This window comes from Hermetia illucens, chromosome 3 (genome assembly GCF_905115235.1).
Source record: "Hermetia illucens chromosome 3, iHerIll2.2.curated.20191125, whole genome shotgun sequence".
NCBI lineage: Eukaryota > Metazoa > Arthropoda > Insecta > Diptera > Stratiomyidae > Hermetia > Hermetia illucens.
The window spans coordinates 54,126,518-54,143,574 of NC_051851.1; the positions used below are offsets into that span (position 1 = coordinate 54,126,518).

The 17,057-nt window shown below is 41.4% G+C and overlaps 1 protein-coding gene across 1 annotated transcript; it reads right to left on the minus strand.

Moving 5' to 3' along the window:
- Positions 1-777: 777 nt before the first annotated feature.
- LOC119651659 lies at positions 778-16,542 on the minus strand. Its single transcript, XM_038055346.1, has 4 exons — positions 16,408-16,542; positions 16,166-16,343; positions 6,229-9,401; positions 778-948 (listed from the first exon to the last, which is right to left on the minus strand). Exons 2-3 carry the CDS (start codon positions 16,301-16,303, stop codon positions 6,234-6,236), a joined length of 3,306 nt encoding a protein of 1,101 aa, XP_037911274.1. The 5' UTR covers positions 16,304-16,343; positions 16,408-16,542; the 3' UTR covers positions 778-948; positions 6,229-6,233.
- Between the last annotated feature and the right edge of the window lie 515 nt (positions 16,543-17,057).

Sequence of the window (17,057 nt, forward strand, 5' to 3'; positions counted from 1 at the left end):
TGTGCGTTTGGGTTCGTATCCCCCAATAAGCACCCTGGACTGCTCCATCCCTGGTAGGCCCGCCCAGTATAGTTCCCTCAACCATTCCTCTTCATTTCTTAGATTCATATCCATGAAACCGTTTCCGTTCCAAAGGGCTCTGGCCCATGTAAAGGCGTCCCTGCTCCCTTCTTGGCTAGTTCGTCCGCCGTCTAATTGCCTTCCAACCCAGTATGGCCTCCAGACCTTGTTGGACGAGCCGAGTGTATTCAGTCTCTCAAGGCATTCCCATACCAGTAGAGTCCACCTGGTTGGACCTAAGTGCCATGATCGCTGCTTGGCTATCGGTGAGAATGTTCTGTAGTTCCTTTGCAGATTAAAGGAGGCACATTTGTCTATGGCGTATATTTCCGCCTGGAATATGCTAGTATACCTGCCCATTGGCTCAAAGTACATTTTCCTTAGACCAATGACACCGGCACCCGCTCCCTCTGCTGTGAGGGATCCGTCATTGTACCAAGTTAACATCTTCCTTAAATAAATCTTACAAGCTAAAAGTTAAGAGTGATTTATATTAAACTTTGCGATCCTTCCCAGACTCCGATAAACTTCAATTCCTGTGATTTATACATATTTGTTTTCAGGCAAATATTTGAAGGAGTGTTACTATCATCTAGCAAATACAATACTGACTCGTTACCACGGGTTGCAATAGCAAGACCAGCAACTAAGAACTAAAAAAGCATACAGGTATTTAAATCACAAAAAAAACACATTTCATACAATTGCGGGACTAAATTGTTTTAAAATGTTTATTGAATCTGAAGAACACCTACTGATTCGTTTTGGTTTAAAATTGATTCTAATTTCGTCAACTCTTCGTAGATTAGCCATTATTCCACAAACTATTCCACATAATTGAGGTGTCCTCATGTTTGTTCTCAATCGTGTTGCTCCATATCACATTCACTGAAAAAGAATTAAATTGTGAAACTGGTAAGAAAAAGATGCTCATAAAATGTAAAGGGTATAAGACGGAAAAGACAGCAGGAATAGAGTTCAAATCTACTATTAAAAGAATGCGGCACTTATAAAAATAGTATGCAGAATAATACATTAAATGCAAATACTTTTTCTTTGTGTGAAATTCCATAAAATGTTCCAAGACTGCAAAATAGCATATGGAAGTACGGCTGAATCTCTCAACTACAGTTTTTATTGCGCTAACACATACTCATGCTCCACTTACGCACCGTAGTGGAGGGTTCGATAAGAAAGTCCCTCTGAGGAACTCGAAAAAACAAGCAAAACTTAATTCAAGACGCCCCAGCTAGCGAGATCCATTTACCTTTACCCACAAAAGCAAAGCCACCGCAGCTAATTATAAACCCCAAGCTAAATAAAAAACAAATCTTCTATTCGTACGATCAAACCTCAAACAAAGGAGCATTCCCGAGCTTTTTGACGGAGGATCCTAATCAATATTGAAATTTGAATTCAGAAATTAATTCAACTCGTGGACCCACAAGCCCTTAACAGATTAGCAGGAGCAGGCCTGTTCTACCAGCATTGCTGAAATGAACGTCCAATCAGCCCGATTTGTTAAAGCAAAATTTTTCGTCAGGGTTAAGCATCTACCTCTAAGCAAAAACTCCTTCGGGCAAAACAGAACGCTTAGGTTATACTAAAGTTAAAAGAAAAATATCGTCCAAGCATCTACAATCAAAGCGAAATCAAATCCTCAACTACCATTTCCGGGTTCTGAACCACCAAATGATAGGTTTTTGGATTTCTTTCCTTTAATTTAAGAAGTTCTTTCGCTGCGAGGAGGCCTTCTGAAACGGAGAAGCGGCTCGTTGGCCAAAGTAAAAATCTGGTGTAATGGGGTAGTTCTGGCGAGCCCCCAGCATCTTCTCAGGATACAAGCAAATATTGAGTTGAGCGTGTTTTCAAAGTATTTAGGCAGATTCATAATGGACGTATCGGCATATTCTAAAATGAGCCTTACCATAGATCTATTGAGATTGATGGCCTCACGGGGTGTGAGACCGCATTAAAAACCAGTTGAAAAATCAATTAACCCGCCTGCCTTTACAATTTTAGGAGTAATGGAGTTCAAGTGGTCTCTGACCGAACACGTCTTCGTTATCTCCCTACCTAAAAAGGTGATGGATTTAACATGGGCAAGGGTAAGATTATTAATTTCAATGAGCAGGCCTGTTATCCTGCTTCTCTTGAAGGATATGTATTGGGATTTGTTTATGTTGATTGGTAGGCCCAATTTTCGGGATTCACCAACAAACGCCTTTACCTGACTTTGCAAACATTTGAAAGTCGACAACCAATCGTCTCCAGTGGCCAAAATGAGGAAATCTTCCAGACTTTGTATTCATCAATGAAATTATTCATGCGAACCTTGATCATAGAGTTAAACCAGAGGAACTCAACCTGCCCCTTAGTAGCGCAGAGAATGTTTCCAGCGCCAACCAGCGTGCATGCTGATAAGTGGTCTTCGTACCCAGCAGTTCCTTCGCCTTCTCTTACCTCTAAAATTGCAATCCTTGACCCCTAAGGTAGAGAACTCATCCGCATCGGTAATTTCTCCCAGTCCAAATTCTCTGCTTCTCATTCCCATTCAAAATGCCCTGTCTCATGACCAATATACTAGAGAATTTCGGAAAGACGTAAAAATAGGTGATTATTACGACTCATGTTATCCCAGTTGATAGAACGTGAAGCCGGAAAAAAGGGAGACCCGGCTTCCGCGATTATGAGGGAAGATCTACGACGAATCACATTCTCAATCGATGTTTCCTTAGCTTTGGATCTTTTTAAAAGTTTCGTTCAAAATAAAACCTTATCCAAATCCGTTTACTGCCTGGCGTCTCTCCGTCCATCTCTCTGTCTGTTTTTTTTCATCGTTGAAAGGTGGAAAAGTTCAAAGTCTACTTCTGGCTCCTGCCGTGCGGTTAGGTGAGATTCTTACTCACTAAAACCACCTTCTCCCACTCCCTTCACGAAAGTGCACGAGGTTGGAACAGTTCTTAACTGCTGCTCATTATAGTTCTCTTCTTCTCTTATTTCGTGATAGTTCTTCCTGCCTAAGCTGTTAATGAATAGCTTTCACCTTCCTTTACAACCAAGCCTTCATTAACTCCAATACGATCCCCACAGTATTTTCGGATGATAAGTGTCATTCTACGACCGCCTCCGATCTTGCTCGTTGCGTGGTAAATCAGGGGCAATCAAATACGACATGCTACGTTACCGTAGGTCGGACAACATGGTAACTCATCGTGTCCAAAGCGATATAGATAAGCACGATAACCTCTATCTACACTTAAGAACTGCGTTAGCTCATAGTTTACTTCCCCATGGCTACGTTCAATCCATCTTTGAATGTCCGTAATGATACGGAATGTTCAACGACCAGTTTGTGATCCGTTCCATTTTATTGTCACTCTGCGATGGATTCCCACCGTGCCAGCTACCGTCAAAATACACTAGAATCCCCAATGCATAAGTTTTGTAATAGAGACGCACTTTTCTCAGAAACGGTTATACCTACTGACACGAATTTTGATGGAAACTGTGATCCCCACGTGTGCTGTACGTTGAACTTATCTAAGAGGGGTGCAACATTTTTTCTCAGCGAATATAGCCACGTCGAGTATCAAATGAAAGGTCTCGATGACCAACATTTTTAGCATTGATTGAAAAGAGGAAGGGTACGCGCGTCCGAAAAGGGGTCAATTTCTTCATGGACTCATTCTCAGAAACCACTCTACCTAAAAATCTGCAAAAATTAAATAACCCATGCACATGGTATCTAGGCTTCGAAATAATCTCCGTTACGATATCTATTCAAATAAAGTCAGTGATAGTATATTATTCTATTTTTATATGGTAGTCAAAGGATAGTATAAGTCCCAGGGCGAAACGTGGATTGGTACCCATGATGGAACATAAAACCGGGGAAACACCTGCTGAATCAACCCTGAACCCTATCTCCACCTCCAACTGGTGACCGCTGGGAACTCTTTCTTAACGCAAAGTTGCAGAAGGAGAAGGATGAAGGCGAGTCCTCCGCGCCTAAAAACGGGACAAATTGTACCAACCTGGGGGTTGGGTCGGGCTGAAAACCCTAATCGGAAAACAACTCGTTACGAAGCCATAAAAGGGACCTGGACTGGCACCGCAACAACCAACCTAGCAACGTAAAAGGAATAGAGATTTCCCTATAAAAGATGGAGCTGCCAAGCAGCTGGCCGATACCTTATTCCAATATACGGCTGATGTTATTATAGTGGTTATCCAGCAAACCAGGTTCTCGGATTAGATTTCTTTGTCAGTCAAAAAATGAAACCTGCTGTTATCGGCTTTGAAAAGATGAACGAACGGCTATGCACTCTGCGCTTGCGAGGCAAATTTAGAAATATAAGCCTCATTAACGTTCACGCCGCTACAGAGGAGACTGTAACCTGAAGCCTGTCCCAGGTACGACATCAACATCATACTTTTGGATTTTAACGTTGATTCCCATAGCTTACATCAAAATACAAATCATAACGGACTGGGAATTATTCAATTAGCAATGTCACACGAAATGGTTTTTGGAAGTACTTGGTTTGCGCGGAAAGTAGTTAACATACATATGTGCGTCTCTCCAGATGGGACCACTTTCAAACAAAATTTACCACCTGTTGATCGAACGCCACCAGCTCTCAGGCTTCATGAATGTCAGAAGACATAGGGTGCCAATATAAACTCAGATCACAATCTCGTTGACAAGGTGCTCCGGGCTCGAATAACAACACCACCTACAACCCCCTCATACAATCAGGTGAGAGTGAATAATGAAGCCATCCACAACGAAGTCCTCCGTAACACCTATAAGGGGGGAAATGGGTGCTGCGATAACAGCAGTCAACACAGATCCTGGAGATGAAGCAACAACAAATGATTTTCAAAATCACCTGAAGAACGTTATCGTTGATACGGGCACAAACATACTTGGCCCCAGTCGCAAAAAGAGTCGGAACGGCTGGTTTGACGACGAATGTAAGCTCACTATGGAACAGCAACATGCTGCATTCCGGGTAATGTTGCATTCTCAAAGGACGCGGACATGCGCGGAGATTTATCACGAACTCGGGCGTGCTGAGAAGCGACTACACAGACGAAAGCCAGAGAACCAACAGGTCTGTAAACTTAAAAAGCCCAGAGAGCAACTGCACCAGGCGCACAAGTTTTACCAACAAGTCAGCAGGATGAAGCTTTACACACCTCGATGTTCATCCTGCCAAGACAAAGCGGGAAATCTGATTTCCGACAGAATGGGCATATTAAAGCGATGTGTTGAGCATTTTGATGAACTGCTCAACAACCAAAATATCGGCAAGTTCGAGGATCCGCCAACTCAAAACGACGGACAAATAAAACCACCACCAAGTATAGAAGAAACAATAGGTACAATTCATCGGATTGAAAACCATAAGTCGCCAGGAGCTGATGGAATCACAGTTAAATTGGTTAAATGTGGAGGCGATCAATTACACCAAGCGGTTCATCAACTGGTGCTTAAAGTATGGCATAGCGAATCAATGCGTGCGGACTGGCAACGGGGCATTATCTGTCTCATACTTGAAAAAGGAGATATCAGACTGTGTGGCAATTATAGTTGTATCACGCTGCTGAATACCATCTATAATATATTCTTCTCTATCTTGCTAGGTCGGATAACTTCGTACGCCCAGAACATCATTGGCCCATACCAAAGAGGCTTCCCTCCAGGCAAATCAGCAACAGATCAGATTTTCTCTGTGCGGCAAGCGATGGAAAAACTGTTGGAATATAGACATCAGTTGCATCATCTTTTCATTGACTTTATGGCCGCCTGTAATAACATAGCCACGGTAAAACTGTACACGGTCATGAGACAATTCGGTATCCCGACCAAATTGATAAGACTGACTAGGCTAACCCTGACGAATGTGTGAGGTAAGATGAAAACAGCAGGACTACTCTCAAGACCATTCGACATCAACAACGGTCTAAGGCAAGTGGATATCCTATCATGCGTCCTCTTTAACCTGTTCATGGAAAAAGTGATGCTTGGTTCTGAGGTAAATGCGTGGGGATAGACCACCTATTATTAACGAAGTTAAGGTAGGTTAAAGTTACGCGCAAACGCTTCCTCATCAGTACCTCTAATCCTTTGAAAACTACTCTGCTATTTGTAATACTTACCACAATCATTTTTGGTTTAAACCGGAGAGGCTGTTTCCGCAAATCCCTTTACGAAACGCATTGCCAGCATTAAGGACTGCCTGATTCAAATACAACAGGTCTCCAAAATTGAGTGAAGATATTCCATTCAATATTACTTGCATGCATGTCCTTTCCAACCGTGGTTCTTGTTGAAAAATTTCGTCAGAATTGCTGCTAACATTACCCGCTTCCGAAATTGATCTATTCGAGTTAGTTTTTATTGCTTCGATTGAACGATGGATTTTAGCAATGATATTCCGAATATTCTCATCCGCGGAATTAGGTCCTTCGTAGCAGACCACGTTCTGAATTTCTTCTTGGATGGTAGAAGCCTTCGAATCGAAAGCACTGTTAGACTGGCATTCAGGTTGAGCTTGAGAGAAAGCGGGTAGATTCAGGTAATCATGTGAAGTAAATGATTGCCCACACTGAATTTCTATCGACTTAGTTGACGGTTTCTCAGCACTTTTTTGTGCTGCCATCAAATCAGCCTCGCATTTCTCCAATTTTTGTTTATATTCTTCTAAGTTAAAACTGAAAGTAGTCAGCTGATTGGCTAATTGCTTTACCTCAGACTTCTTCATTTCCAAAGTCCCTTTCAATTTTTTTTTCTTAACCTCCAAACGGACTAATTCTTCCTTAGATCTACAAATTGATTCCGCTAATTCTTCATCCTGGGATTGCACCCACTCTTTGTAAAGTATTAGGTCTCGCAAAGCTTCCTCATTTTGACGAGTTAAAACCTCATTGTATCCTTTGTATTTCCGAGCCAATCTTTTGTATTTTCTAACCGAATTTTTAAGGCATTCGCTCCGTGGTTTATTTGAAGGAGCAAAATACTCACGAAGAACCTCTGCTTGAAAGTTAGCGTATGCATCCAGCTGACTTTGTAAATTGCTATTCTCGCTTTGTAGTTTCTCAAATTGCTTCTTAATAGCCTTAAGTGCAATTCGTAGCTTCTCCGATTTTTTTCTAGCGTCATTTGCAACTTGCATTGTATTTTTAGAATATTTTATCCATTCTCGTTTGTCTGCGTGTTTTGAAGGTTGATCCTTGGAGGATAACTTTAAGACCGGCTTAGATAATTCCTTAATGCACACCACTAAATCGTTTTGGTAGCTTCTGAGTAAGTTTTTTAATTCGAGTTTCTCGTGGTAGTGATTTTCATTCTGGGAAGATAAATTAGATATCAATACTTTCAACTCGGCGATTTTCAAAGAATCGTCCTTTGAAGATCGATCTTCATTCACCTCGAAACTATGTTTCAATTCAATATCGGATTTAAGTCGGCTGCTAGAAAGGGTATTTTCTGCATTCTTTGACTTAAGCCTCGCCAGCTTTTTACATTTCGCTTTGTACTTCTGAATTTTGTTTTCATTCGCCTGAAGTTTTTCAGTCAATCTGTCAACTTTTGTAACTAAATTGGAAATGCTTGTTTCTTGACCAATGTAATCTGACATATTGCCTTGAAAGCCATATCCTGCGTTTTGATTTTCAAATCCTTCAGTTGAATTGTCGAAGAATTGGTTTGGAAATGCAATTGGGGATTCAAAGGAGATTTCGGAAGAACCTTTTTCAATGTTAGAAAACTGTGGTGTCGTATAGGCACCATAGTACCCCGCCAATTCCACCGGTTTAGCCCTATCGCTCAAACGAACAAAAGAATCTACTGCTGATCTTAGTTGGATCGAAGATCTTTCAACAACATCATCATCATCATGTATGACAGAATCCTTTTCAGTCTCATCGTCACTCTCCTCAGAAATACGATCCAGCAGAGTAGTGCGAGTCCAATAATCCCATTGTTCTATCTCAGAGAGGGATGAGAATGTTTGTCTGTTCTTACGGTCTCCATACTGATTACTAAGATCATTCAACTTGACTTCGTCATTATGGGAGTGGTTATTTCTAACCTGCACAACCCCATTGCTTGCCTGGATCTCATCGTAGAGCGTCGACTCACTGGAACTACAATCCCCAGTGTAAGAAGTATTGCGACTTTGGTTAATTTCTTGTTCGCTAGGGGATGAACCACTCAAACTACTTTCTGAATTCTTCCTCGAGATATTGGTGCCATATTGAACTTCGGTTTGTCCCGCAGATTTGCGGTGGGACGCGAAACGATGCGTTACTGGTGGAAATGGTAGATTAGGCACTGTGAAGGTAGCACCAGAAGATTTGCGTGTTTGCTTCGAAAAACATTTTGGCCTTACTAACTCGGATTCTGCTCCCAATAGCATGTTGGCTGGACCGACCTCTTTCACCATTCCGGATGAACTTGAAGGAATAAATGTCCATTTCACGAAAGGTCGAGGAAATTCCGGAGAGTTAAGTGTATTTTCTAAATCACTTTCAGGACATTGTTTTTTATTGCTTTCAACTAATGGAATTCTCTGATGCGTCGTATGACAATGATCAATCCCTCTCCTATTTTGTGATCTCACATTAGCACGGACCAATTTATCCCCGTACGTTTTAAAGCGTTTTTCGTACCCGAAAATAATATTTGTTAGTTCCTTTTCAGCCTCCTGCAGTATGCGATTACTATTTTCTAGTTGCTTATTTCCATCTTCACGTACCTGGAGTTCCCAAGTTTTTACCATTGCAACGCATCGAACGTTTTCTAAATACTGTTGCAATTTAGCAATGTGATCTATGACCTGATCACAGGACAAATTACCCAGTAATAGTTCGGCAGAGGGTGACTTACAGATTTCTCGCTGTGTTTGCAACAGCTCACATTCTTTCCGTCTTGCTAAACGGCAAACAGTGAGGGCTTGATTTTGAAGTTGCAGAAAATTTTCTTTTTCAATTTCTCTCTCCATGGTATATTCACGAAGTTCTTCCCCATAGTCTCGGAATTTCACTAACCACATGGAAATTTCCTGATGTAGTTTCCTTAGTATGTCACTGAATAGTTTTGGCAGTTTACTGGACTTTTTGTGAAATTCAAAGTGACTTTCGACAAGCCGTGTATTATCGTCAATTGCTGATTGCAAATCACAACGCAATTGAGGACCAAACATAGAATCATTCATTGAAATAAAATTCCTGTAAGGACGTGTAAAACCAACAACGGTTTGTAATATTCCGGGATGTCTCAGCATTTCTTTTAAAACGATGGCACTGCCGATAGTGTAACACATGATGCTCTGTAAAAAAAAACATATTTCACGTTAATACTGATCAATTTTTGCATATAGAAATAAAAAATTAAACTATTTGCACTAAAAAAAACAAGAGACAGTGCGATAGGCGAGCTTGTTCAGCATCAACTTTTCAAACTAATACCCTGAGACCGAATCTTGGTTACATCATGTCCTGGGGCATTAAATGCGTAATGATGATGAAACTGAACGAGTTGAACTATTGTACAGGGTGCGGCAGCATAACTTCCTTTTTTCAAATCTCAATAAAAACTATTGTATGCATCGGAAAATACTTATTTATTTTTTATAATGTAGGCACATGTCTAAAGTTTTTATTTACATTGTTTTGAAGATCAAACCTGTTAGGTGACGTCCCCCATTCTCCATACATTGCGTAAACCGATTTCTGGCGTTTGTCATGACTCTTGTTAGCATAGCAGGTATTATGTTGGCAATTTCTTCTTGGATGTTGGTCTTCAAATCTTGTAGGGTTCTTGGACAGTTCACATAAACACGGGATTTCAAAAAACCCCATAGAAAAAAATCACAAGGGGACAGATCGGGAGAGCGTGCCGGCCATTCCAAATCGCCTCTAATTGAGATAAGGCGCTCTGGAAAGTGTTCCCTCAAAACAGCCATCGATGCTCTTGAAGTGTGTGCTGTTGCACCGTCTTGTTGGAACCAAGTGTCCCCCAAATCCAAATTTTCTAGCCGTAGGAAAAAAAAATCTGTAGCATGTTTACAAACCGGTCCGAATTCACTGTCACTGTAACCTCATTTTCCTCAAAAAACCAGGGACCAATAATTCCAGACGAGGAAATTGCACACCACACTGTGACTTTGGGTGAATGCAAAGGCTTTTGATGCAATTCTCGAGGGTTGGTGTCCGCCCAGTAATGCATGTTTTGTTTGTTAACCGACCCACACAAATGAAAATGGGCTTCATCGCTAAAAAAAACAATACCACCTTCGGGAACGACATCAAGAAGAAGCTCACACGCGTTCATCCGAGAATTGAAGTCACGTTCTGAAAATTCCTGCACTATCGCCATCTTATAGGGATGAAAATGAAGCATCACAAAGAATTCTTCTCACAGAACGATCGGATAGTCCAAGGGCAGATGCGTGTTTGCGCGCAGGACGCCGTGGCGATCGCAACATTGACACTCTCACTGCTTCAATGTTCTCAGGTGATCTAACGGGCCGAGGGACTCCAGTTCTTCCTCTTGTCGCACTTGCAGTTTGTCTGAATGTAGTGACCCATATAACAATTGATTTGCGGTCTGGGACGGGAGCCAACGGGGCTAAATTAAAGCGATTCCGAAATGCACGCTATGTTGCAATAACCGAACATCCGTTTGAAAAGTAAACCTCAACGGCAAAGGCACGCTCCTCACTATTCCAACCCATGATGGCGACTGAACCGTGTCGGGACAAAACTTTACAGTATCCCCTCTTGAACGAGACCACTAGCGCTCCGCTATGACATCAACTAACTGAGTGGCGCGCATTTTAAAAAAGGAAGTTATGCTGCCGCACCCTGTAGTTGAAAAGAAAAAAAGGAAAAGTAACAATAAAAAGCAAGAGACAGCTTAGATGCCCTATGTGTCGCGTAATATTCACCATATAAAGCCTAGCCTATTAATAGCTTATCATCAGTGCAACATGATGAAGATTTCACTTGTTACATTGGGATGGAATTACAGAGTAATTTGAAATCCAAAGCGAAATCACAAGGTGACAATCAGTCGTCGATATTATTCCCTTTCGTTATCGGTGGTACTCACGATTCTGTCTTATCTCGAAGACGTAAACGGCTTTAAATAATATTAATCGAACACTTCATTCAAGGTCGTAACGGTACGGTACGACAACAAATCCCTCAGCCACTAATGAGATTTAAACCGCGACAAGCTCTAAACATTTGAGCCATACAAACACTCGGCTTTAAAGTACGACATTTTTCTCAAGCACTTTCACTGCGTTGATGACATCTGCTTGCTCTTTCACCACGTCCTTCGCCAAATGATTCTAAATTTAGGAATGTCTGGAAACTTTTGACTGAAGACACATACCAACTAAACCAAAGCCCTTAGTCTGATATGGAGGTGCTCGAATCATCACCTTATTAGATCATCACCTTATTAGGTGATGTTATATGATATCGTTTTTTGAGACAAGTGACTTAATCTGCTGGTCAAAGGGTAGTATAGGTCCCAGGACGAAACGTGGAATGGTACCCACGATGGAGCATAAAACCTGGGAAACGCCTGCTAAACCAACACCAACAACTCTACTACCAAACCCTATCTCCACCTCCATATGGTGACCGCTGGGAGCCCTTTCTTACCGAAAAGCTGCAGACGGAGAAGGATGAAGACGAGTCTCCCGCGACTAAAAACGGGACGAATTGTACCAACTGGTCCTCCAGGCTGGGAGTTGGGTAGGGCTGACAACCCTACACGGAAAACAACTTGTTACGAAGCCACAACAGGAGCCTCGGACTGCACGGATAACACAACGACGAACCCGGCAACGATAAAGGAATAACGATTTGCGCATTTACTCATGGAACGTGCGCTCCCTGTATAGACCGAATGCTGTTGAACAGCTGGCCGACAGCCTGTCCCAATATAGGGACCAGTTTCATGGCAAATTTAGAAATATAAACCTCATTAACGTTCACGCTCCTACAGAAGAGACTGCAGAGTCGGAGAAGGATACCTTCTACGAGGCAGTTGAGCGGACCCTCGAAGCCTATCCCAGATATGATATCAAAATCATACTTGGGGATTTTAACAGCTAAGTAGGGACGGAGCCCGTATTCAGGCGATACGTTGGCTCTCATAGCTTACACCAAAATACAAATGATCTTCACAATCACCTGAAGAACATTATCATAAATACGGCCACGAACATACTTGACCTAGCCCCAAAACGGAATGGCGGGTTTGACGATGAATGTAAGAAGAAGAGAAGAATGTAACCAGAACATCGGCGAGTTGGAGGTCCCGCCAACTGAAGACGACGGACAAATACTGCCACCACCAAGTATAGAAGAAACAGTCCGCGCAATTCATCGGATTAAAAATCATAAGTCGCCAGGAGCCGATGGAATTACCGCCAAATTGGTTAAATATGGAGGCGATCAAGTACACCAAATAGTTCATCAACTTATGCTCAAGGTGTAGGTCAGCGAATCAAAGCCTGACGACTGGCGAAGAGGCATTAACTGTTTCATACATAAAAAGGGAGATTTCACACAGTGCAGAAAATATAGAGGCATCACGTTGCTGAGTTCCATCTATAAGGTATTCTCCTCTATCTTGCTAGGCCGGATAGGCCTATACGCCCAGAACATCTTTGGCCCTTACCAAAGAGTCTTCACTCCAGGCAAATCAGCAGCAGATCAGATTTTCTCTGTGCAACAAGCGATGGAAAAACTGTTGGAATATGGACATTAGTTGCATCAATCACTTTAAAGCCGCCTATGATAGCATAGCCAGGGTAAAACTGTACACGGCCATGAGAGAATTCGGTATCCCGATAAAATTGATAAGACTGACAAGGCTGACCTTGAAAGTAGCAGGATCACTCTCAAAACCATTCGACATCAACAACGGTCTACGAAAAGGGGATGCCCGATCATACGTCCCTTTTAACCTGCCCTAGAGAAAGTGATCTGTGATGCTGAGGTAAATGCGTGGAGTACGATCCTGTTTAAGTCCACCCAACTACTGGCCTATGCTGACGATATCGACCCTAGACGTACAAACTGCCTTCATCCAGATGGAGCAGGCGGCGGATGGGCGGGCTGCACATCAATGAAGGCAAGATAAAATATGGTGGAAACGTCCTCGTGCTCAAATGGAAAGAATGAAGGTCGAAAATCACAACCGATTACAGCTATGACGATGAAATCCGTGCACGGTTGTTGGCAACCAACAGAGCCTATTTTTGCTTACGAAAACTGTTTCGCTCGAAACGTCTCACCATAGGATCAAAGCTCTTAGTGTACAAGACAATGATCTTGCCAGTCCTCATATATTCCTCGGAGACTTGGGTTCTTAGCAAGGAAAGTTGCGAACTCTTGGCCGCGTTCGAGTGAAGAATCCTCCGAAGAATTTTTGGCCCCCTACTTGAGGATGGACGATTCCGTAGCCTACATAACGACGAAATATATGAGCGACATGATGACCGTCTGGTTGTGGATAAAATCCGGTTCAATAGGTTACGGTAGGCAGGTCACTTAATCCGTATGGATGAGGATGATCCAGTCCGGAAGGGGCAATATCTATGGTAGAAAAAGAAGACGAGGCAGACCCTGCCTGAGATGGAGCAATGGTGTAGGTAAAAACGCCAGACAGCTTTTAGAGATATCGAATTGGTGGACCTCGGCGCAAAGCCGGGATATCTGGAGCTCTTTATTCAGGCAGGCCTAGACCGGATACGGGTTGTTGCGCCGTTGATGATGATGATGACTTACTCTTTATTTGCACTTTTATTATGAAGTAATATTGAAAGCATCACCCTAACCGGACATGTGCTGTTATATCACCAACATCATACATCATACTCGACAGTCAATATTACCAAATTCTTACGGTAAAATTTATGGCAGCGCCAAGTAGGCATAAATAAAGAAGAAAACTTTTATGCAAGTGTAGAAAATAGCAAACGATTCCCATATAATATAGTAAGATATTTTCACATTCCAAAAACGACGAACGAGCATTACCTATCAATCAGAAGTATATGCATTTTCTATTCCTTTGCTCGGCACTGTGCACAAAAATTCCGATTATAAACTTGTCACTTGGAAAGTTGAGCCTCTTTGAAATCCCTGCTGTCTCATAGTGTGATATATAATTGGCATAGACATTGCAAAGAGTAATCTCATCACTTCTGATGGTAATGCGGTGACCTTGTGATGTTGAATAATGTTATGTTAAGTGGCCTTATGATATTAAGTGATACTATGATGCTAGGTGTTGTTGCGGTGTTAAGTGGTATTAGTATCGCCCCTGATGAACGTAATGAGATGCAATGGGATCTCGATAGATTGTATCCCGATTATTCGTATTCCCCGTAGAAAATCCCGATAAGAGGCATAAAATCAATGCATAATGATCCTTCCATAGTTCGTATTATTTTTGTGCCTGTGTTCACTTAAAACGCCTAATAAGATGCGTTCTCAACATTTGCCAATTTGTTAATCTTGTCATAACATGATAAGAGCATGAGCGCTCTAAGCGCGTTGCGATTAGGTGCGTACGTGAATCTTGGCCTCCAATAACGTGAAGAGCTCCAATATCATGAAGTACAAAGTAGCATGTGCCATGAGACAAAAGTGATATCGGGACCGCATGAATAAATGAAATAACTTTCAGGTAATCGTTAATCGTTCGGCGAAGCGATCAGGGGAAGACTCCACTTCGATTGCGATAGCTAACTATGGAGTGGAAGAAACATTTCGTCACAATCCTGAATCATTTGTGCTGTATGACGTTACATTATCCGTATCGTGAATACAGCAGCGAGATAAACAAAAGTAAACCTCGCGGCTGGCTGTACCAAGTCGATGAAGATTCGTGGACTCTATAATAAACAGTGGAAAGCTGCGACTCTGTGGGAACCCTGCTCACATAATACCAAACAGACGCACCGCATTTTAAAGGTATTATCATCTAAACAAAGCGTACGGGTTGATGACAACAGCAGCGAACACTGTCCACTTTGCATAATGAAAGAGCTTGAAAACACACTCCTCTCTATGAAAAAGAAGAAGTCACCACGTCCTGATGGTATCCCGGCAGAAGCACATAAACTCGCGTTCCACCTTTGTCCAGAATTTTAGCTCGGCACATTCAACGCTAACCTCAAAAAAGACATTTTCCCCCTGCCGGTGAAGTTAGCCACGCTTGCTCTGATTATGGAAATGAAACAAGGTCCTGTGTTGCCCTGTGCATACCGACCACTATGAATGCATGATACTGCCTATCACACTGTCTCAGGATTGCTGGAAGTGGTGATCGCGAGAAGGATCAATCAGGGACATTGTCCAAATGGTTATCGATTTAGAACCAATTTATATATCTAGGAAGTTCCGCTAGATCCGTCTTGACTGCCTTTTCTAGAAACTAGAAATACAGTTATTTCATAAAACAGGAGCTATCGAGAAAAATATGGCCCGAACTGGTAGCATACAAATTATGATAGAAGGTGGAAATAGTGGTGCATTGGACACACACAGGTAAAAGGATGATTGAAAAGTAAAAAATATATATATTTATAGACATGGGTTAGTTAGCAATAGTCCAAGTTTCAATGCAAAGAGTATGTATGAAGATTGTCATCCAATCAAGAAGAACTGCATATTCTACAGATTTAATTGTTGATTAGCCTACTCCATATATAATTGTTAGAGCGCCAGGTTCAAATCTCACTGGAGACAGAACGATCTATATCGCGACTAAATGTCGGATACCATTTCGGCTCAGGTGTAAATGAGTACCTGAAATCAGGGTAATAATCTCGGGCTAATGCCTGGAAGAGCTCTAACACGACTCCAGGGTCAGATCCAGCCGAATTGCCTCGGTAATGATTATTATCATTTTAAATAGTTCTTCTGTAAAAGCGCATCAGCTAGTTTCTGTTAGTAAAATAAATTACCCTTCTAATAGTGAATCGAACCCTATTTATGGGTTTAATACTCTCTGAAAGTAGTATATAGAAATCTGAGACAAAATTTTCCAATTATAAGCCACCTTTTCAACGTTTGATCCTGGTTCAAAAAGTTTTGCCGACTTCTCAGTTTCATTGTCGTGCTTTTCTTCCCAACAATCAGAATACGAATATTCTTCGTTATCTTCCTGGCTAGAATGGGTATTCAAGGAAGTAGTCATATTTTGCGTTATCCAGTCACAATCCAAATGAAGTATTTGTCTATTTAATTAAATATGATAATTATTAGGCTTAGATAAAAATTTGGATGTTAGAGGCTGTTCACTAGAAATTTAAATTCGTATATACATAAGAAAATTTAACAGTTTAAAATTGACATTCAAAAAATTTCAATTTACAGTTTTACAAAAAACTTAAACTAAAGAATTTAGCGAAACCACATATCAAACCTCTAAAAATGTATAAACTAAAAATCAGAAATGATTGTATTTTCAATACAACTACGATCATTAAAATATGTGGTTGACAGTTTTCCTAAGAGAAATTGAAATTTATATACAAGGTTAAAATTGTAACGCAACAATATTATGAATTAAAGTAACACAGGCCGCATTTGACGGGTTCATCACCGCCTTATTATAATTAATTATTTTATTAAATATTCAGAAGACTACGTTTTCGACCAGGGCAGAAGCAACTCTTCAGACGCTGCCTTACCTCTGCCCTGGGAGCAGCGTGACCGAAATTTTTACCAGATGTTGTTCGTTCCATTATATTAACACGAAAACACGTCATGGGTGCGGATTATAACCAGAGGATAAGCCGCCTAGTATTTCTAGCTCAAGCTGACCTTCTTTTTCTTTACCCTTTCTCTCGTTCACAAGCACAATAAAGAGTATGATTACAAAATACATCGAAATATTTCCATTAACCTAAAGGCTATATGTGCTTACATTGTCGCGCTTTGAAATTTCA

Coding starts and splice junctions, on each gene's coding strand:
- LOC119651659 (XM_038055346.1), bottom strand. CDS start 16,303: ATGACTACTTCCTTGAATACCCATTCTAGCCAGGAAGATAACGAAGAA. Junction 9,402..16,165: donor CAGGATCAAACGTTGAAAAG/GTGGCTTATAAT, acceptor TTTTTTTTACAG/AGCATCATGTGTTACACTAT.